Source organism: Centroberyx gerrardi, chromosome 3 (genome assembly GCF_048128805.1).
Source record: "Centroberyx gerrardi isolate f3 chromosome 3, fCenGer3.hap1.cur.20231027, whole genome shotgun sequence".
Lineage (NCBI taxonomy): Eukaryota > Metazoa > Chordata > Actinopteri > Beryciformes > Berycidae > Centroberyx > Centroberyx gerrardi.
In genome coordinates, this window is record NC_135999.1 from 20,734,062 (window position 1) to 20,755,686 (window position 21,625).

Genomic DNA, 21,625 nt, shown 5'->3' on the forward strand with positions numbered 1-21,625 from the left:
TAAAGAAAGAGAAAAAAAGACAATGAGAAACTGTGTTGGCTCCTGGGTACTTTAAATACACACTTGGTCAGCACACATACACATACACACACACACGCGCACACACACACAAAAGAAAGAAACAAACCACTCTATCCTTCGTTTATTAAGCTCTGTTGTTGTTCACCATCTTGATTCCACAGAAACACACACTCATTCTGAAAGGAAATGGCCAATTCACACACACACATTCTCCCACATGTGGGAATCCAGTCAAGACACACACACACACACACAGAACACTGTGGAGTCTCTGTACCGTCAGTACCTTGGTTGTTCTATCTTGATAACGTTGCTCTTTCAGACAGACCATTAACAGTAAGTTGATTCATACTGGGTCAGACAATACTGACTGACAAAGAGTTCTTGTCTAAACAAAGTCTGTACAGTAGATAGGCAAGAAGATACTGTGTGTGAGTGTGTGTGTGTGTGTTTGCATTTCTGAGCAAACCCCTAACAGACATGGTTGATAGATAGATAGACATAGCCGGTGTGAACCAGACAGACAGGTCCGTATGCACAGAGAGTGCTTCATCCTGGAGCAGGGTGTGTGAGACAGGGAGTGCCTAAAACGCCACACACACACACGCACGCACACACAGTCACAGACACAGACACATACACATACACACGCCAGACACAAACAAATGTGAAAGTACTAGGGTTAGAATCAGTACAACAAATACTGGACTGGCAAAGACTCACACAAGTGTTTACTCAAGAGAGAGAGCGTTGACTTTTAAAATCCTGCTATTGCATCATTTGCATAGGACAGGACCAGATGGAAGTTTAAAACAATGTGTGTGTCTGTGTGTGTTTGGGGGGGATGGGGGTACCAAAACTATTATTCCAGGCATAATTGAGAGTGAGAGTTCATCTTTGTGTGTGTGTGTTCACTGTGTGTAGGTGTTTCCTTCGAAGTGAACACCTACACACGGTTAGTGAACGGCACGTTTCAGATACACAAGATATAAACAGATCAGAGTCCTGCCTGAGAATAATTGGATCTTGATGCGTGATATATCTTTTTCTATTGTGAAAAAAGTGTGATACATCTAAACCTTTTAAGAGATGGTTGTTTTGGTTTGTTTTTATAAAGGTATAGAAGAACACAGCTGTATATTTGTGATGTTTATTGTATTTAGCTAAACCGTGCATCTTTTCTTGATATTCCTAATTCTGTCTGTGAAAAGGACTATGAATGAAAGCACTGGTGTGATTTTGCCCTCTAGTGTCTTGTTTTAACAATACTGCCCTCTTTGCTCTTTATTGACGAACTCCTACATCTTACTGAGGGAAAAGTCATGGATCAATAATTTATTGATCTTTTCTTGGTAGATTTCCACAATTTTGTGAAGAATGCAATGAAGTTCAGCCATATTTTTCCAAACTACTGAATGTAGCCTTGGCCTATATATCTATTGCACCAAGATCAAATTGTATAATTAGCTAATACAGTGTTTATTTTGAAAAGCAGCTGCAGCAAAAAAGTGATAGTGATAGAACGGACATTACTTGCTCATTTTTGAAAATCCATTGCAACAACAAGCTTGATTCATGTAATGAGGCAATGTTTATTTAGGATTGCAAAGAAAGTAATTGTGATAGAGCAGATATTAGTTGCTCTGCCGCTTTTAGAAATTGCATTCTGTGAAAAGGCAGCTCTTTCGCTCACAACTCAGAAACTGCATCAGTAGGAGGAAGCTTTCACAACAGATGTTCAGGCCCTGCTAGCTAACAGGAATCAGTGTCGCTTTGTGTCTCTGTGGCCTTGTGCTCTGTCTCTCTTTCCTAAGAGAGTAAACACTCGCAGGTTTCAGATGAGACAGCTTCCACGAAACCCATCTGTGAAAGTTTCTTTTCTTCCCACATTTTTGTTTTTCACTCGGTTTCAGGAGAACTTTTTTTTCCGCAAAGCCCCACAAACAAAAAAGTACACAGAGGCTGATACACACAGACAGTTTGACAAGTGAATGTGCACGCATGCTGGGCTCTCGCTCTGTCTCACACACACACACACACACGCATGTACACATGCACAATCACGCATAAGATGTGGTCAAAATGGATGCTTGCAGAGTTGATTTGAGTCTTAAATTAGATTGTTTCAAGAAGCCTGCTTGCTGACCTCAGCCCTCCTGGTTCCAGAGAAACACACACACACACACAGAATTCTTTGAAATCCTCCCCCACGCTTGTGTTTTCACACTAATGACAAAAACTAAAACCACATTTCCCCCAAAACGAGCACAAGGATTGGAACTGATTGACCTTTGTCAAAACCGATTCTGGGAGACAGGAAATAGAAAATTCTGTTTTACAAGTAGCCGCAGGTGGCCAGGCATCTTTTCTGTTGGTTAATCATGTTAGATATGGTGATAGTGCTATCCTTTGATGCTGGTCAACTGATTATCAGGGGAACTACAGTATTTCTGGGTCAGTATACGTGTTGAAACTGGCTATGACTAAGAGTCAGTTAAACACACACACACAAACACACATAAACATAAACGCACACACACACACACACACACACACTCATGGATCTTTAGGGAGGCATATCAGAGCATATGCCCTGCTCAAAAATGCCAACACACTGCTGACTTTGAAGAATTAACAGTACTCCTTGCATTATGTGGTAAAGTCTTTTATTCACTTTTGTAAACTCCACAAAAGCTGCCTGTTGCTCAATCTCAGCGCTGGCCGAAAGCCAGCGGGACAAACATGATCTTTGTGCAAATATGCTTTTGAGACACCCAACTTATCAGGCTTATCATGTTTTACATGTGCTATTATCGTCTTGACGTTACTACATTTCAGCATAAAGCCATATTTATTGTGAAGCATATTGCAGTGTGTTTTCTGGTGCTTACCTACTAATCCCCAACCCGGTGACTGACTGTCCAACAGTGAATGTGCCCCAGTCAGCAGGATGGCATCTTTGACCGTGGGGAAGAGCCAGAGCACTTAAGCCTATCGCTCCATTGTTCGGTCTGCCACACAACAAAACCTGGGCCTCCGGTGGGAAAGAGCCGGGAGCAGCGCTGGGCTGCAGAGAGACAGGGCAAGTCAGGGGGCTGCTGGTTGTTTGGTGTGTATACAAGTTGGGTAGACAGTCACACAAACATATTTTTGGTTATACTCTGGTTGGCTTTGTCTGTGCTGTGATCTGTCTCGATTAATGACGAGCCACAAGGACCCCGCCCCCTTTGATACCATGATGACAGCTGTCCAAGAGGTGAGTTTGTGTTTATCCCGGCTCCATTACTTTGTGTCTCTCTGAAGAACCTCGCTGATCCATTTTTCTGGTCAATCACAAACGGGAATATTATCCCACTGTGCTTAACTAACCAAGCAAACTATGTGATTGTCTAATTTCAGTCAATTGTTGGGATTTGCTGCTGTAACCTTTAAAATGTCTTTGCTACAGGATTCTCAGGATAACACAAGGTCCAGACAGGAACAGGAGGAGAAATTGATCCTTACAGCCTGGCACAGCATGGTGGGTACCTGAAGGGAGAAAAACCTTGCAATTGTTTGCCTTTAAATTTTCAAGCCATATCACCAGAGGCACCACCTGCCAGAACTAGTGGAAAGTGGATTATTTACTATCAAGGTGAACTACTGTAACACCTAGCACAATGGAGTGAGAGCCACATATCGCAAATCAGAATTATTGTTGTTAGTAGCAGTTGTAGTCGCAATAGTAGTAGTAGTACTAGAAGTATTAGCATTAGTATTATTAGTGGTATTAGTGGCAGTAGGATCTGGTAGCAGTGTTTCCTTTTCACCCCCTCCGACCAGAATGAGTCTGACAGAGTTGTTCTGGTGTCTTGCAGTCCGCAGCTCTGCAGCAGCACAGTCTGTGTGACGGCTCCACAGCTCCAGGACAGGCCCAGTCTTTCCTGGCCAAGCAGAGGCAGTCCACCCAGGCCAGGAGGGGCTTCTCCCCCAGGCTGCAGCCCAGGTAGGAGCCTTTGTCTCCGGGGAGAGACGGAGGAGCTCGGCCCACTCATGGGCAGGATGGAAATCAAGACTGTGGAGGAAGGAGGTGAAGACACCCTGCCTGCATGTCTTCATGTTCTTGCATTGAGGTACTGACTGTATGTTTTTGATTTGCTGTTAACGCTCTCTGCTGGTCAAAGTTGGTACTGGAATGACAATGTTGTAGTTGTCCCTTATTGATTTCAGTGTATTTGGACCTAACTTTAAAAAAGTAAATCACGGAAGACTGTTTTTTATCTGTATCATACTAAAAAAGTGTACATATAACCTATAAATAATCACTAGGTTGTCTGCTCCATTCGTCATTGCGTAGTATTTCAAAATTTATTTTTTGCGGGTAAGATTCAATGTCCATTTGAGTTATTGCAAAACAATGAGTTTTTATTTTGTGATCAAAGTAAAACTGTTAAAAAACAACCTCAGTGCCACTTATTTCTACACTCTGAACTTGTATCATTATTTTATTCATTTTTCAGTTTTTTTCATTGAAGTGTCTGAAAACACACATGATAATAAATTTGAAATCACTCTATTTACAGGATATTTTAGTAATCAGGGTGAATAAGGTGAACAAAGGAAACAGTCACCCATCTAATCTTCTTTTCAATGGCATTTTTTTTTGGTCCAAACTACAGTTATTACCTAACATGGCAGTATAGATTTAAGTAGTGACAGGCAATATATTATAAAATATATGTAGATAATTGAAGATCCTGAATAATGTTTTTCCTTTAGCAACAGTACAGTCCACTACCCAAAGTGGCAACTGTACTACCCCAAAGGTACAGTAGATGCAATGTTAGAGTGGAACCTAGCTTTTATCAAGGTCCATATCTACTACTAATTCCACTACTGAAAATGTCACCTGTCCTCTCCTTCTGGGGTTTAATTGCATTGATTCAAGCAGTACAGATTCAAATAGTTTAAGGTTGGAAGTTCACGGTAACATCACAACATCGTTTTCCATTTAAGACCCGGTGAGCTCTGACCCCATGCTCACACTGCGCAAACGCTGAGGGACGCTGTAGGACGGCACAGTGAGGAAGGACATCTTGGCCCCACCAATGGGAGGCTTGGGAAGGGCGGGCACAGCTCTGTTCTGGTCCATAATTGGCTGGGAGCTGAAGAGCTCGAGGGTGGAGCGGGCAGTGGGGCGGAGCAGCAGGGTGGAGGGGTTGAGGGAGGCCGGTCGAGTGGAGCTCCCTCTGGAAGGGTGGAGGGGTGGAGGGAGCAGTGACACGGGCGCTTGGATCTCCCCTCTTTCCTCCCTCTTCTGTCCTTCTACATCACCCCTCTCCTCCACCCCCCCTCCTCCCCTCGTCTCCTTCCCCTGGTTTACGGCAGGGTGCCCTCCTCGCCTCTCCTGCTCCGCCCCGAACTGAATCTCCAGCAGAGGCGTTCTGGTGCTCATCTCCCCCCTGAAACTGCACACGGTGCTCTGGGTGTCCTGGCCGAGCCCCGAGGGCAGAGACCCCGCTTTGCCTATTTTACCACCTTCGTCGTCGTCGTCGTCGCTGGTGGACGGGTCAATGCTGGGGGAGTGGCGTAGCCTCTGGAGCTGGGCCGAGGTGCGGCGAAGAGCCCCTCCCATGAGGCCCGTGGGGGACGGGGCCGCGTTAAGGAGGCGGTTGAAGAGAGCCATGTTGGGGTGACGGCTGCCCGACTCCTCCAGGTTCTCAGCGATGTCCTCCAGAGGCTGGAAGTGCATCTCTTCCTTAGGAATCCTGTTGGGTGGCAGCAGGGATGCAGTGGTGAATTAACAGGTGGGTAAACTATGAACTATGACCTATTTTCAGAATAGCAGTCGTTTATTTTTATTTTCTTGAAAAAACATACTGGCATGTAACTTACATTGTGATACCACTTACTAATTCTAATGTTTATATTATTAAAAATTGCAGCAGATTTAAAATGTAGGTGTAGGTGAAATTAAAAGATAAACAGATTTTAGGTGGGTTTATCCTCCACTCCACACAGACGTAGATGTGATGGAGCAGGGAGACTAAACACACAGGTGTTTCATGCACATGGTAAAGAGACCATGAAGTAGAAATTGAAAAAAAGGACAAAAAAAAATTGAAAGCTCCTGGTTTTGTTTAAAGAACCTATGCTTTGGCTTGGTTGCAGAAGCTTAAGACTTTCCTTCCCAACTGGACAATACCCAAACAAAACAAAGAGACAGTTTGTGTTAATTGATATTCTGATATTAACTAATATTACTTACTAGTTTCTTGAGGGAGGGGAGAACGCTTTCTCTTTTGCCACCCTGACGTGCTTCCGGTCACAAGCCTGCCTCTATAACCTGGCTACCAGCACTGCTAGGTTCAACTGCTAGGACGAACAACAAACAAGTATATAGAATGAGAAGGTAAAACACAGAGACTCACGCCATGTCAAAGGTGGATCCCTGGAAGGAGGGCTTGCGGAGGACGAAGAGCGTGGCGGCGGTGTAGGGCGGTCGGGGGTTGGAGTCGTTCCAGTACCGGTCTCTTTCTATCATGGGCAGATCGCCGTACATCTCATCCACCGCCATCATGGACACCTGCAGAGTGAAATGCAGACAGATACACATACAGGTACAGTATCTACAGTAGAGAAGGGATTTGAGCTTAATTCCACAGAAAACATGTCCGTCAATGGTCAGCAACAAGTTCCATTACTGCAGACATTACACATAGAGCAACAAGTGTCATTACAGCAGTTAGGACGTCCTAAAATAAAGACAGGATGGTATGGTAAAGTTAAGATGGGAAACCAAGTTGGGTTTAAGATTTGCTTCTGCAATGGCAAATTTGGATATTACATTTTTTTTTACCTTAAAGATAAGATAAGACAGCATAGGATTGTATTTCAGCATTGGGCCTCAAAATGAATATTCACCTTGGATTATGGCACAAGGGATAGTAACATCATATCCTGTGTATTGATAAATAATAATATGGCCTCAGGTTTCCCATGTAGGATCTCAAATTGTACTGTATGAGATTTCTACATGCACTTTAGGGCTCAAATCCTTTTGGTTACAGATTAAAAGAAAGCTACTCATGAGGTTTGTTATAAAAGAATAACATTCTCTGACTGACAAAGTAAGAAAAAGAGAAGGAAATAACGTTAAGAACCTGGAAGTTCCTGTCTATCAGCCAGTTGGTCTCAAAGTCGTCATCATCTTCTCCAAAGGGGTTGATCAGCTGCTCCGCAACCTTCAGGACAGAACAGTAAAATAACAAGCTAAACAATAGGAACCACTGATAATGTTTATCTTCACATTGTGCTCAGGGATCAAAAAAAGAACAAATAACAAACGCCGCTCCATCTGACCTTGAGCCAGCCGGCGTAAAAGAAGAACTGCAGCAGGGTGAAGATGGGCACGTAGAGGTCAAGGTCGTGACCCGGATAGCCTTGGCTGGGGTCCAGGAACTGACGGCCGATTAGACAAACCAAGAAAAAACTATAGACTGCCAGGGTCACTACCTGAGGGAGGGAAGAGAAGGAGCAGAGTACTCAGATTACTTTTTTGTGGCAACTAGTAATTTAACATGTTCGTCTTTCAATTCTTGTAATCTGTTATTAGTTACTTATTAAAATTAGAATGTTGTTACTTTTACTTTTCTTCTTGTTTCGTTTTTTATTGCGTAAATTAAAAAAAAAAAAAGAAGTAGAAAAGAGGGAAAATCCCATGGCATTATACAATATGCTGCAATCAAAGTCTGCTTGATAAAAATGAGATTGGCTTACTGTTTTAAAAACAGCAATAGTATCGCATTGCATTTTAAAACAATGATCAAAAACACAAGGCAACACATGCCATATCACTACGACATGTTTTTAAAGAGTAACTAAACAAAAAAAACAAATCTGTATAAAGCCTGACATCTAAAAGTAAAAAGCATGCTACTGAAATTGCCATCTGCTATTCTTTGGCACCAAGTGATGTCACCTTCTATAGAGTACAACAGATGGTGACATCACCTGGCACCAAAGATCAGCCAATAGCAGATGGCAATTTCAGAAGCTTGCTTTTTATTATTAGATGTCAGGCTTTACACAGATTTGGCATTAAGTTACTCTTTAAAGTGGGTAATACAAAAGTACTTAAACAAGCTACTCTTAATAAAGAGTAACTATTTAACATAACTAGTTACTTTTTAATGTAAGCAACATAGTAAAGTGGCTGATTCCTTTTAAAAGTAACTTTGAGGAGGAGCAATGGAGGCGAAGGATAGGTGAATAGATCGATCAATTAGAGGGGAATGGTGTTATGTTGGTGGGCTGAGTCGATGTATGGATTGATTTTAGTAGTGTAAGCATGTCAGAAATACCCTTCAGCTAGTACAGACAACACATCTCTATTGCCAGTGTGCAACACCCCAAGGATCACAGCCAATCCCACAGTACTTACCTGTGTGTACACCAGGGGCACGCTGATCATGTCGTAATGAAACAGCATGCTGCACTTCCCTCTGAACACATTCAGCTCCTGTTGACAGACAAACAGAGAGACTTTCTCAGCTCATTATAAAGCATTAATCCTATCTCTGTGTGTGTGTCTGTCTTTGTCTGGTGTCTGTGTGATTTATGTGTCTGAATCTTTGCCATAACCAGTTTCAATGAGTGTACTGACCTAGAAATAATGTAGTTCCACTTAGTATCAGCGGACCTCTGTGTGTGTGTGTGTGTGTGTGTGTGTGTGTGTGTGTGTGTGTGTGTGTACCGCTGTACCTCCAGCAGCAGTTTCAGAGTGTTGTCGTCTTTGATCCTGCCCTCACAGCGGGCCACAGCAGCCAGGTTGGTGAACCAAACACAGGGGATCCAGTACTTGTTATAGGGAGACTGGAGTCCCTCGTACTTCTTACGTTCCTCCCGCGTCATGAATCCTGCAGTTTAAACAGATTAAGAGGAAATGGTGAATCATCAAGTTCAAGTCCAAGACTTTACTGTCCCTAGTGAGAAATGTATCGTGCAGAAAGGCATACACCAGAAATACAGACTCACAATAAACAAATCTGCAGACACATACAAGACACATTCAAATCAACAGTTTAAAAAGAGCTAAAGATTGAATGACTAGGAAAACAGGGGCATGGGGTCTAGAGATCATCTGGTTTATGATGCAAAGGATGAATGAGATAAATATTCGTACTGTGTGATTTAAACCTGATTTGAAATGTGAATTGAGCCTGAACCTATGACCTGTAGGGAGTGGTTCAAATTGTAACCACAAGGAGTGACTAGGACAGTTTCTGATGCTCTGGGCTTTGTATAAAACCTGTCCTACACAGACATCAGTGACAGTGGTCTACTGCGTTTTGTTTATTTCACACTCAGGCCACTACAGAGAAGGGAGAAAGAGAATTGATTCAATGAGAAAAGAAGAGAAGAGAAGAGAAGAGAAGAGAAAAAAAAAAAAATGACTTCTTAAAATATACAATCTTTGTTGACCTCACCCCTCTTATTATCACAATGTCAATATTGAAGTCAAAATGTATTTTACAGTGGATGTTACTTCCCAAATACTCTAATTACATACTCTGTCATTCACAAATGATTCTGAGGTGCAGAAATAGATTGTTACACCAGTGTGTAAACTCCCCATGCTCTGTCTCACGATGTTGTAACAGGGTTATGATAACTTTATCATCAGTGAGTTTCATGATGTCCTCATGATGTCTCCTGCAGAGTAGAAGAGAACGTACAGGAGAGGAGACAAGACACACTCTTGACGTGAGTCTGTACAACATTTACTCTCACGCTCTGAGCACGTTAAAAAGTCAACCATTTACCATATAAAACTCAAATCTAAATTAGAATGAGTGAGAAATATATTGGCTAAACTAAAGGTTGATTTATAAAGCAGAAGCAAAAAACAAACAAATAAAACAATGGTCTTTATGAATATTTTTCCCCACCATCCCAACAGCAGTGATCCATTCTCATGTACATTTGGGGAATTTGGATTGTATGCTATTGATTTCCATATTGTATTGTTAGGAAATTCAGATGTAATAGTTTTGATGTAGTCATTCCTCACAGAGGAATTTAAGTTCCTTTTGAACCATCACAATGCGGCGCACAGCCAAAACATGTTGGTGAGAAACTAAACTATTTATTTAATGCATTTAACATAATTGCTTTCATGTTTTATCAACCCCCATAATTTACAGCTTGTTCAGGTGTATCTTCCTTATAAGACCATACCTAACTTGCAGCAAAATAAAGTGTTGTAATGTCACAGTGTCAACATCACCACCACCCATATCCCCATCTCTGCACCACTCACCGGCCTCCACCACGTGGTCCATGGTGGGGAAGCGCTTGAAGACGGCTGTGCTGACCGAGCGGAGGATGAGGATGGCCGACAGACTGGCGTAGCGCATCATGGTGCGTCTCAGCAGCCGGCCGCGCTCGTCGCTTCCCTGGAGCCCCCCCGACAGCGTGCACATCAGCCTGTCGGGCAGCGGGATGCAGGTGTACTGGCTCCACCAGCGGTTCACCACCAGGGTCACGTAGAAACCTGTTCAGAGCAGCAGAGGTGAGGGACAGGATCGAGCCGAGTGGATGGTGGAGCGGCACTGACTGTCACTCTGGAGAGACATATCAGATCAGGCGGGTGGTGCTTTACTGCATCAGGGCAATTCAGAGTCAAAAAGTGGCCTGTGTTCAATTTTCTTTCAAATACTGTAGTCTAATTGTCCCAAACTAGGGGTTCCCAAAGTGGGGCCCAGGAGCCACCAGGGGCCCTTGACCGTGTCCCAAGGGGTCTCCAGCAAAATTAAAAATAGTTTAACTTCACTGACTATTCTGATCATCTGAATCTGAATATTCTGAATCTGCTGTTTCACTCTCTCTATTGTTTCCTCCCCACCTACAGTAGAGACAATTATGGTATTCTGGACTAAATTATACCACACAACAAAGATCTTCTTGGATGCAGGGTCCCTGGGACAAAACCTTATCAAATAGGGGTCTGCGGTCTAAAATTGGGGCTTTGACACGAAAACATTTGGGAACCTCTGGCCTAAAATTCCTGGCACTCATTCTATTGTACCTTTTGGCAAATCCCACCCATCTGGTGCTGCAAACAGGTTAAAACGGTAATAATTATTTGCAAATACCATCTAATACATACTGTAGCTCTCTGATGGTCCGGGCTTAAACCCTGCCCCATCCTACTCTTTTGCTGTTCCAATATTCACAATGACACAATTAATGCTTACCCAGTACAAAGGACATAGGGATGAGACTGGCATAGTGGTTGCAATAAATTGCCAACTTTTCAAAATACCTCTTCTGGTCATCATAGAGGAAAAATCTAAAAGGGAAAAAAACAATGGCAAAGTTTTTACTATAATTTGTGCTAACCGAACATTGATAATTTGTCAGAGGCAAAATACTGTCTTACCTGTAAGTGATGCTGATGGCAGTGTACATGGCAAAGAAAGCCAGGAACTCCTTATATAAGACCTTGTAGATGCTTCCTTTCCAGGCCAAAAGCAGCTTGGAGAAGCCACAGAAGCGGGCGTTAGCGACTCTGGCCGTGTAGGTGACAGTCATTGGTGACAGGGAAGTTAGGTCTTCAAAACAAGAGGGCTGTGTGAAATAAATCATCAGTTCCATAATTACACCGCCAGTAGGGCCAAATGGTTATGGAGCAACTTAAGGAGGAAATGAAGGAGTTGGATAGATGGTTCAAACATATGGTATATTTATGGAAAGATGATTTACATGACAAAACCAAGCATCTCTCTCCTTCAACCTTGTCCGAATAAATTTAATTTGCAAGGCAGATAAGGTGAGGATTTGTGCATTATGGCATAAAGCTTAATGAAACACTATGAGCGATTATACACTGCTGATCTATTTAGCCTTAAAGAAAGCATTCTCCTTACCTTTTGATGGGTGTGTGTGGTTTTTTTTTTTTTTTTCTTGATATATGGCTCTTCAAAGTGCTTGCTGGTGCAATTTAGTCAGTAAATCCCTGTGCGTAATTGGAACCACTGGACAAGTAAAGTCATTATGCCACTTAACAGCACAGTCCCCCCTATGCCCTTCTCTATGCCTGGCACTGATGTTTGCTAAAGAGCGCATACTCTGATATCCACTGGCGTCAGCTCGGTTAACTGAGACTCGGTAGGCTACATGGCAATAATCCTCGGAGCCTCATCGGTGCGTCCAGTGGTCAGTGCGCCCCGGGGTAAATCCCCAAAACGAGAAGGAGGAGCTCGTTAGCGCGGCCCCCGACCGGGAGAGCGCGGCTCGGCACAGCGCGCTTCACATCGCTGATGGACCACAAGCGACAGGCCGCCGCCAGGGTACAGGGAGCGGAAAGGACGATCAAGTACAGTAGGACATTATGAAACAGGATCAAGTAGGCCATGGCGAACTTTCATGTAAAACTGTATGAAAATATAAACCTATTTCCCGGTTAAATTGGACTATCTTTCATGACGCACGCCGCTGCGTAAACCGAAAACTCATAATGTTGCTAGAATATTCCTATAGCAACTCATAGTGCGTCTGTGGCGTTCAATACTGATTTTAAAGTGACCATATCGTACTTTATTTTTCTTTTTTTTATCTCATATGGTATAGGGCTATCGCTACAATATTCCTATGGGATAATTTATAGGCCTATATTTTATAATTTTGCTGTGATATTTGTATCACAGCAAAGTATCCCTATACATTTTATTGCACTACAATGTCAGCACGTTTCATTTTTTGTTAATTAGTCTTACATTACCTCAACAGGAGGCTTGTTTGCTGGTCCTGAACTGTAGTGTCCAAGGTTAACTGCTGTGTCAGGCCCTGTCAGAGCCAATCTGTGGGTCGGTCCCCTCGCCTGGACCGCAGGGCGGGTCAGTGTGTCTGTTAGTGCGCTTGTTGGGGAGAATTTATTGCAGTTTACTCCAATTAACAGACTGGTTAAATAAGCAGAAGGCAGATAAAAAAGAAGGACGCCAAAAGGCTCGTAAATGAGGCATGTCTGTGTTTTAATTTAATTTAATTTAAACACTCGCAACATAATTTAAAGAAAATCTATAGAAAACAGATTCATATTAACTTAAAAGCATTCAATAACAAAGGGGAAGATTAGGCTTTTCCACCACCTTAAGGTTTGCTTTAGCTTGTCATCTATCATTTTGGATGGGAACAGGAAACAATTGTGCTTAGGAAATATGTTTGTGCACAAAACCATAAAGGCGAGCGAATCAGAATTGAATATTGAATGAGTAGGGCATGGATGCCTTTACATTTGCTTCCACCAACTCAACATCCTTTTCAGTATTTTGTTCAACATTAGATCAAGCAACATTCAGTTATTTTTTTAATCGTTTACAATGCACTAAATAAGGCTATTGTCTTTCTATAGTGTTCCTATATAGTCCTCAGCAAAACACAGGATGGACACAAAATGGCAGACAGAGAAAGAAGAGAGAATAGTTTCATGAGCTTTACAAGTTCTGCATGGGAGCTACAGCGCTGGAGAGCACAGCAGGGTCGGGGTTAACTCTGTTTCAGCTCCAACCACCCAAACTGCATGAAGAGAAGAGCTTCATCACACATTTTCCAAACTTTGAATCTCATTCACAAACAAAAAATACCCCGTCTCCAACCACATTCCACCTAGAACCACAGTGGCCATCTGGCTGTCCAGTCCAAACTATGTTATACCTGCCACCTAGCTGTATATCGATAAATAAAGAGGATTATGTACAAAGCTGAATGTTATGGACAGTGTTTAAAAATGTTGTTAGACCGGATGATTAGGCTACTCAAATCCTGCAACAGCCGTACCAAGAGGTGTTGGTCTGATGGATGTGACGAATGGCAGACTAATATATAAAAAGAGACACTTCAGATTGCTCCTGTTTTCTTTATTGCAAGGGTGAGGATGGTCTTGGTCAAAGACAAAAATTACTTAAGACCACAGGCCATATTCCATTTTAAAAGGTAATTGTCTCTTTTCATTGCCCTGCTGTCACATCCTGAATCTGCAGAAATTTTGATGAAAATAACCTATTTCTCTGGGTGATGAATTTCATGAGCATGGGCCCCTTTCCCCCGCTATCTTCAAAAAACACTTAATCACTGCCCATATCTGTTCACGCTTGTCTTTACTGTGAAAGAGTAGAGGACAAATCAGAGAACAGACAGAGCCACCAAAATAAAACCACATGGCATAAACAAAGGATATAAGCATCAACCATCAGAAAGCGGTTTTATCCTGGAATACACAGCACCATCACCGGAAACACTTTTGCCATCACTTTGCACATTAGAGGCTGGACACTGCATAGGAGGGGGGAGGGGGGAGATATGGAGAGTTCCTTGGAGGGGAAGAAGTTAAATGCTTTAAGTAGGAATAGTACAATTGCCAGGGGGGATACGGAGGAAATGGTACGAGAAAGACAAGCGAGAGAAACGCGGCAGAAGATAGAGAGCACAATCCTGTAGCGTCTTGTCTCTCAAACAGTGTACTAGGTTATGTGTGTGTGTGTGTGTGTGTGTGTGTATGTGTGTGTGTATGAGTGTTTTTTCCGTGCCCCTTGAATGTTTGGATGTGTGTCTTGCTGTAGCAGTGAGGACGCTCTGCTTGGGATGACAGTGGCGAAGACTAAAAGGATGATCTTGAGGCTGTTTACTGCACGGAGGTGAGGCTGGTAGTGGGGGCTCAGAGGAGGCGAGCTCAGACTGTAGTACTGTGGTTTTGTAGAGGAGAGGAGGAGGAGGGGGCGGCGGGGTGTCCTGCAGAGAGGGAAATCACTTGTTTGGGGGTTTGTAGGGTTCCAGAAGTTGTTGAGAGAAGGTGTTGACCTTGTCGGCACCTCGTACTTCATGGGGCAGCAGCGGTAACTTGACTATGTGGAAATCTTCATAAAGGTCCTCCATCTGGAGAGAGGATACAGATCATTACTGGAGACACTGACATTTGATGAACGCCTTATCTGAAACTGGAAGGATCCAGTACCATTAGTGCATCATTTTTTAGCATTAAAAATAAAGTAGACGCTTCAGTATTAGTGCATACATTTTTAGTATCCCTGGCCCAAGTGGGAAATTAACCCCTAAACCTAATGATGTGATAATTTACTTTTCCTGGTAGAGAACAAAAAAGTTAGGTGAAACACTTGCTCAGTAGAAAAATATAGACTCTATTTAATTACATCATCTCCATATGTCATGTTTTTAGTGCAATAAACAGAAATGGAGGGTTGCGCCTAACTTTTTTTGTTCTCTTTACTGACATTTTTATAGGCAGCACCTCAACTCCAAGGAGCTTTAGGAACATCTTATTACCAGAAAATGTTTGAGATCAGATTTTTGACCCCCGAGTCTCATTTTGTTGCCTGTTGCTCCAAGTGTTGCCCATCTACATTGCCCAACAACTGCATAGTGTATCAACAACCTTAAACTGTTTTTCTGCAATCTGCAATATTTTTCTGCAATCCAAATGCAATCTTTTAATTGATTAAGCTCTCTTACATACAGACATAACACACATACACACACACACACAGAGACTACTCCATACCTGGTCTAAATACTTGGACTGGATTTTATGGCGGGCTTCGCACATCTTACACGGCCTCTCACTGTCAGGGAAAACAAGTTGGTTGACGATAATGTTGTGTGTGTCGATGCGGCACTTGGCCAGCTCCTGGATCAGCCGCTCCGTCTCATACAGGGACAGGAACTCAGCGATGCACACACAGATGAAGGTGGTCTGCTCCTGATGGATGATCAATCATTGAAGGAGGAGTAGTATGCATAGATAACATTCTACCAGAAAACGTTCAATACTAGCCCAGGTGTTGATTTTCTCCAATTGCCAAAATGATCGAATGCATATTGGAGACAGGCCGTTACTTGAGACAGGCTCTTTTTTTACCGCAGATCAAATCGAGATGTCACAGCTCAATAATATGTAGTATGCATTATTGAGCTGTGACATCACACAAACCACTGGTTAAATATTGTTATCTCGTAAATATCCACATAAAGTCAGTTTTTACCCAACCTTCAGAACCTATAATGAATTTGTCATCAGAAGACAAGATGCAGTGGAATTAGTTTGTGTAACACATGTTCCAATGCTGCTTAATAATCAGCAACAACCGTTTAGATGGATAAATTATTAGAGACATGTTTACTTGCTAAACTATGTAAACCTTCCAGGCTACTTAAAGAGACAGGCTGTTATAGGAGAAAAGATGTTCATTATTTGTTTTGCAGTAACAGTTGACTAACTAGCAGTTTATAGCTCAGTGACGACATATGTTTGTGCTGCAATTTAGAGCTCACAACTATGAAGCAGAGAGGCAACAAGGCACACAATGCAATGAATCTAACAGCATATAAGCAACCGCGCATTAACGTTCACATATTCATAGTATTCCCATGATGTCACGTGCATTTCCTCCCAATACGGCGCTTTACAATACACACAGCTTATTGGCTGTGTTTGTCAGTTGATTGTAATCACCTGTTAATTTATTACAACCACCTGTTATTTTCCTACCAAGATGACCGTGTGGTGATGTAACAGAATACTATGAATTGTAGTAACAGTAATGTGCTCATGTTGTACAAGTAGAATTGGTACATATTGGTGTGGCTTACGGGGTCTTTGAACTGCTCACTGACTGAGCGGATGACTGGCAGCGTCTCTTCTAGCTTAGAGGCCAGCTGGTCTGCATTCATGTCGCCCAGACCGAGCATGTTGCACATCTAGAGAGAGGGAGAGAAACAGAGAGAGGGGTTAAGTGTGAGGGCTTCAATCATGGCCAACATAGACCAACTGAATCTCAATATCTCTCAGCATCAGCAGATAAACCAACATGAACACACAACATGAACTTTATTCCATGCTAGGCTATTTTCCTGTTATTTTGCTGAAGTGTTTTTTCTAAAATGCACTCTATAAACGCAGTTGAACTGACTTGAAAATACACAAATGATCCAAGTTAATTAATGAATGGAGCTGGCTTGTCCCTTCTCACCTGGGAGATGAAAGGACTAATCTGGTTCTTGATCTGCATGAGGCGGCCCAGACCCCGCTCCACGATGGTGGGAAAGTTGAGCAGCCGCAGTGTGTGGCCAGTAGGGGCAGTGTCGAACACTACTACTGAGAAGTTCATTCCTTTCACTAACCTGATGAAAAGAGAAAAAGCATATTAAAGTAGGAGGGCTACTGGGAGGAGGGATGGGGTTGGGGGTTAAAAGATCTGAATAACCCTTTGGTTCCATTTACTCTTGCTATAGAGCTGGCTAGTCACATGGTAATCCAGACATCATCAAGGTTCTGGAAGAGTTTTGGCCGTTCATTTGTAGATTTCAAAATAGCTGGCTCCGCTCACACACCATATGGTTCCACTCATTCAATCGATCTAAAAAGTTCTGATATACTGTAAGAGTAATGGATAACTAAATTGGATTTGCATCTTGAAATTTGAGAAAAACTAGAAAAAAAACATTGGTACAAGACTGTGTACGTAACAGCCTTAGCTCAGTAAAGGACTACAATTTCCATGGTACATTACGCCACAGCGCCATTTTTGATCAACTGCCGGGTCTCTGTGATAAAAATGGTTTTGTGCCGGATTGTAACCAATTGTACAGCATTTTACAGATTCCCCCAGAGTGAATGCTTGGAAGAACGATGAATCTGACTTACATGGTACGATAAAATTTCTTTCAAACATGCTGTGCATGGTGTTAGGATACTATGGGGTGTTACAGAGCCAGCCAGAGCTAGCTACCGTGTCAAATTGGCGATGAGGAGAGTATGACAGTGTAACGAGCATAAGAGCGTAAGAGCTGTTCTGATCGTGTGCTTGGTCGGGAGTTGGCGAGGCTTATGGGTATGGTAGAAGGTGTCATGGGACCTTATTTTTCAACACAAAATTGAAACATTCACCATAACTGATGATAGCAATTACATAATGGAGCCTTGCGTCACCCCGTAAAAGATGATAAGCCTACTTGATACAGATCGGCTCTAAACAACAACAGAATGAAGTTGGACGGGTGGTTAACATGGGGAAATCACTTGCTAAACCACTGTACCACATGACTAGACAGCTCTATAAGCAGAAGCAGTCTTTAACAAGGTAAAACATCATCATGTGATGCAGTTTGTTCTTGCCTCTTTTATTAACCAACACCCAGGCACCGTGAGTTACGACAGTAAACTGCTGGTATCTAGTAAAGATCTTAGATCAGAGCGCTGACTTAGAATAGCACTGGCCAGCTCTTCTTGACCATCTCATTCATAATCCTGTGAAAGGTAAATGTGATTCTGATGGCTCTACAAGTGGAAAACATGGGGGTCGGCCTTTCAATGATCATCATCTGACCTCATGACCTCGGCATAGCTCATGGCCTCGTCGATGCCGGGGAAGGCGCTCATGGCCTCCTGCATCATCTTCTTGCCCATGCTCAGCATGTTGTCCTCCTCAAAGAACTCATCAGGCAGCTCTGCCACACCCAGGCTGGGGTCAATCTCCTGCACTCACACACACACACAGACCACACACACAAATAACCAGAGCGTTACAAAATGGCGGCTTGGGTAATTTGCAAGGTTATTTTTTGAGGACCTCAGGCCATTTGGTCAATTATACAATGATGACTTGTGCTTCTCAGGGACATAAATGTGGAACTATCATGAGACTGAAGAGTCAGTGGGCACATGAGATGCGTTTCAATTTGCAAACACAGCATAAATAGACCTCTTTGTTAGCAAAGGTAAGTATGTTTCCATTCACCTGTCAAGCTAAATTTATGCTAACTTTTGAAATGCCGCAAAAAATAACGTGAATTAGGCAGGTTTCCATCAGCTTGGTTAAATAAAGTAAATAAAGAAAAACAGAAAGAGGATTTCAGGATGTCCAAAAGCCACTTTTGCACTGTTGTACAATGGAACTATACCAGTTGTATCAAGTCTACATCATTATTGATTTGATACATTTGTTTCCATTGCAATTTATTGGATAAGTTCTTTATCAACAACAACAAAAAACTGATTTGATGCATCATAGTTTGCAAAAATAAACACTTGGATAGAAACCCAGCTAATAACTAAGGTGAGAGAAAATCTAAATTCTGTAATCCGCATCTTAAATTCTATTCCTGAATGTTGCATAAAAGTTGAAGAATTAACTTTTCGTCTTTCATTTGACCCTCTTCAAACGTTTAACAGGTGAGCAGTCATTGTGCATCCCTCATTTCCCACGTCCATTTTGCTTATTTGTCAGCTAAACCACATGGGCTTGTCTTTCTCAGCTTACCGTGACATCTCAAGAGGTAAATGTCAAACAATACCTATGGTTCTGGGAGAAATAACCAGTTTTAAATTAATCAGGTGCGTAAAATAGGTGAAACAAATAAACATATAGCCTACTGTATATTTCTACTTTGCCCCTGTCTTTTGTGTACTCGCTTCATAATACAAATCACTCCTGGGTGTGCGCACTCTTCCACCTGCAGGGTGACTTACCATGGCAAAGAGGTTGTCATAGCCTTTGACCTTAGTAGGCACCTTGGAGAACTTCTGGTCAAAAGCATCAGAGATGTTGTGGGCAGGATCCGTGGAGATGATGAGGACGCTCTCCCTGACAGCAGCCAGCTGGACAGCCAAACTACAGCTACAAATAAGGAGAAGACAGGCTTGTACTGCAAGTTGCATGTAGACGGAGGCACTTGACAGATTAAACTGTGATGTCAACAACGTGTCTTATCTAACTATTCACCTTTATGTTGCTGCCATTGACTCACTACAGCTTGTGGGCATCAGTCTGGGACTAAAGCGATATTTTAATTTTGAGGCATAATTTGTTAGCTACGTTAAGCTATAAGCTAACTGCTATCTGGTGTAACGTTATTCATAGTACGAGCAGATGTCCATTCGTCCAACTATTGAATGGGCACTAGATAGAAAGTTCTCCTGTTGCCTTTATCGGAAAATAAATGTTAACAAGTAATCTGTCGGTGTCACCCTGCACAATGGTGATCGATCCAGCCGACAATGTCATAAATCGATGTGTCAGCTGGCTAACGTTAGCGGCAATGTTTGAAAGAATTCAACTTGACTTAATTAATCAAAGTAACGGTTAGCTTAATTGATTTAATGCTAATGTATCTTAAGCTACTAGGCTAACGTTTGGTAAATTCGTGTCGTGCGAAAGTAATGACTCTTTTATAACGTTAAAATCCACGTCAACGTTGTTGATGGCTAAGCTAGCAAAGCGACGTAACATGAGAATACCATGTGGCAAATGAGGATTTCCCTTCTACTTACCTACATGTCGTTTTACCAACACCACCCTTCCCACCCACAAATATCCATTTCAAAGATTTTTGCTCGATGATGTTTTTTAATGTTGGTTCTAATGGTTCAACATCAGGCGCATCTTCAAATTCGTCTTCCAATGAAGCTGCCATCTTGTCTGTGTACAGCCCAGGTGGAATGTACCAAGTACTACTGTTGCCTTCAACTGCTTCTCGTAAGCTCGTATTTCTGAGCTCCATAGTAGTAAATACGACGTATCTGCGCATTCAAATGGTTTTGGTTGTAAATAGTAACACAATGCACCCTGTGACAAAAGTAGTTTTATGGTGGGTGTTGTTTAATTTGAGAAATTAAGCAGCACAACGTTGGTCTGTGCTGCAGCGGCAGAATGAAAATGTGCACCTGGCTTGTTAGTGATGTTTTCATTTATTTAAAAAAAAACATGTGTGACAGCTAAAAGTGGTGAAAAAAGAAATGGGTATTATTATTTATATAGAATGTCAAACAATAACACATAGTAACAGTAGGCCTACATCGCTTGTAACATGCTTGTTGACATGGTTTCGACAGCGCTGTCAAAGCACTATAACGCTGCATTTAAGTTGTATGGGAAATGGGAGGAGAATGGGAGCTTTCAACTTGAAAATAATTCACGTCATCCTTTAGGTCGTATAGGGAACTTGTGGTTTCCTGTAGGGAGTAGGGAGTGGTATGTTTCAAATAAAAAGAACAAAATGATCCTCATCACATAAGCGATTTTGTCATCACAACTCTTAAAATGACATGACAGGACACAAGTTATTTTTTTTAATTATTATTAAGGTTGACAGTGTAATGTTTGCTTTGTCGTAAAACATGAAGTCCTATAAGTCACTTTGTTAATTATGAAAAAATTGATCAGGAGCAACCAAAGTCTACAGAACACTTCAGTGGTGGCGTCTTGATGGCTTCAAATTAGAATATAATATCGGATAATATACTTCCAAGCTTCAAACACTTCCAAGTCGTTGTTTTCAATGGTCAAGTGACTCTGACGGGTTTTCCCATATGACCTGAATGCAGCATAACCCACAGGTAATCGGAGGAGGACTGTACCAATGATACAGGTTTAACATAACTGATCCCATACAACAAACAACTCTACAGGTTAGAGAAGCAGGTCTGTGACCGAAAGGTCGCTGGTTCGAATCCCCAGACCGGCTCGGGGAAAGTGGGTGGGGAAAGTGAATGAGTATCCCTCTACTCATGTCACGTGCCCTACTCAAGGCGCTTGACCCCCCATCTGCTTCA

The 21,625-nt window shown here is 42.3% G+C and overlaps 3 protein-coding genes and 1 long non-coding RNA gene across 4 annotated transcripts; 2 read left to right on the forward strand and 2 right to left on the reverse strand.

Annotated features, from left to right (window-relative positions):
- The first annotated feature begins 3,188 nt into the window (after window positions 1-3,188).
- LOC144542963 (protein Hook homolog 3-like) lies at window positions 3,189-4,111 on the forward strand. Its single transcript, XM_078290620.1, has 3 exons — window positions 3,189-3,277; window positions 3,470-3,541; window positions 3,879-4,111. Exons 1-3 carry the CDS (start codon window positions 3,221-3,223, stop codon window positions 4,008-4,010), a joined length of 261 nt encoding a protein of 86 aa, XP_078146746.1. The 5' UTR covers window positions 3,189-3,220; the 3' UTR covers window positions 4,011-4,111.
- A 361-nt stretch (window positions 4,112-4,472) lies between these two features.
- On the reverse strand, window positions 4,473-11,595 carry LOC139931372 (bestrophin-2a). The gene is made up of 9 exons (XM_071924861.2): window positions 11,444-11,595; window positions 11,259-11,353; window positions 10,322-10,555; window positions 8,764-8,918; window positions 8,444-8,521; window positions 7,363-7,515; window positions 7,164-7,244; window positions 6,432-6,586; window positions 4,473-5,768 (listed from the first exon to the last, which is right to left on the reverse strand). Exons 1-9 carry the CDS (start codon window positions 11,593-11,595, stop codon window positions 5,012-5,014), a joined length of 1,860 nt encoding a protein of 619 aa, XP_071780962.2. The 3' UTR covers window positions 4,473-5,011.
- Window positions 5,682-7,662, forward strand: LOC144538476 (uncharacterized). Its single transcript, XR_013504285.1, has 3 exons — window positions 5,682-5,807; window positions 6,272-6,620; window positions 7,321-7,662. It is a non-coding gene; the product is annotated as an uncharacterized LOC144538476 (long non-coding RNA).
- Window positions 11,596-13,013: 1,418 nt separating the features above from the next.
- get3 (guided entry of tail-anchored proteins factor 3, ATPase) lies at window positions 13,014-20,495 on the reverse strand. Its single transcript, XM_071924854.2, has 7 exons — window positions 20,345-20,495; window positions 19,544-19,691; window positions 18,402-18,550; window positions 17,046-17,196; window positions 16,666-16,773; window positions 15,578-15,775; window positions 13,014-14,934 (listed from the first exon to the last, which is right to left on the reverse strand). Exons 1-7 carry the CDS (start codon window positions 20,485-20,487, stop codon window positions 14,806-14,808), a joined length of 1,026 nt encoding a protein of 341 aa, XP_071780955.1. The 5' UTR covers window positions 20,488-20,495; the 3' UTR covers window positions 13,014-14,805.
- Window positions 20,496-21,625: the final 1,130 nt, after the last annotated feature.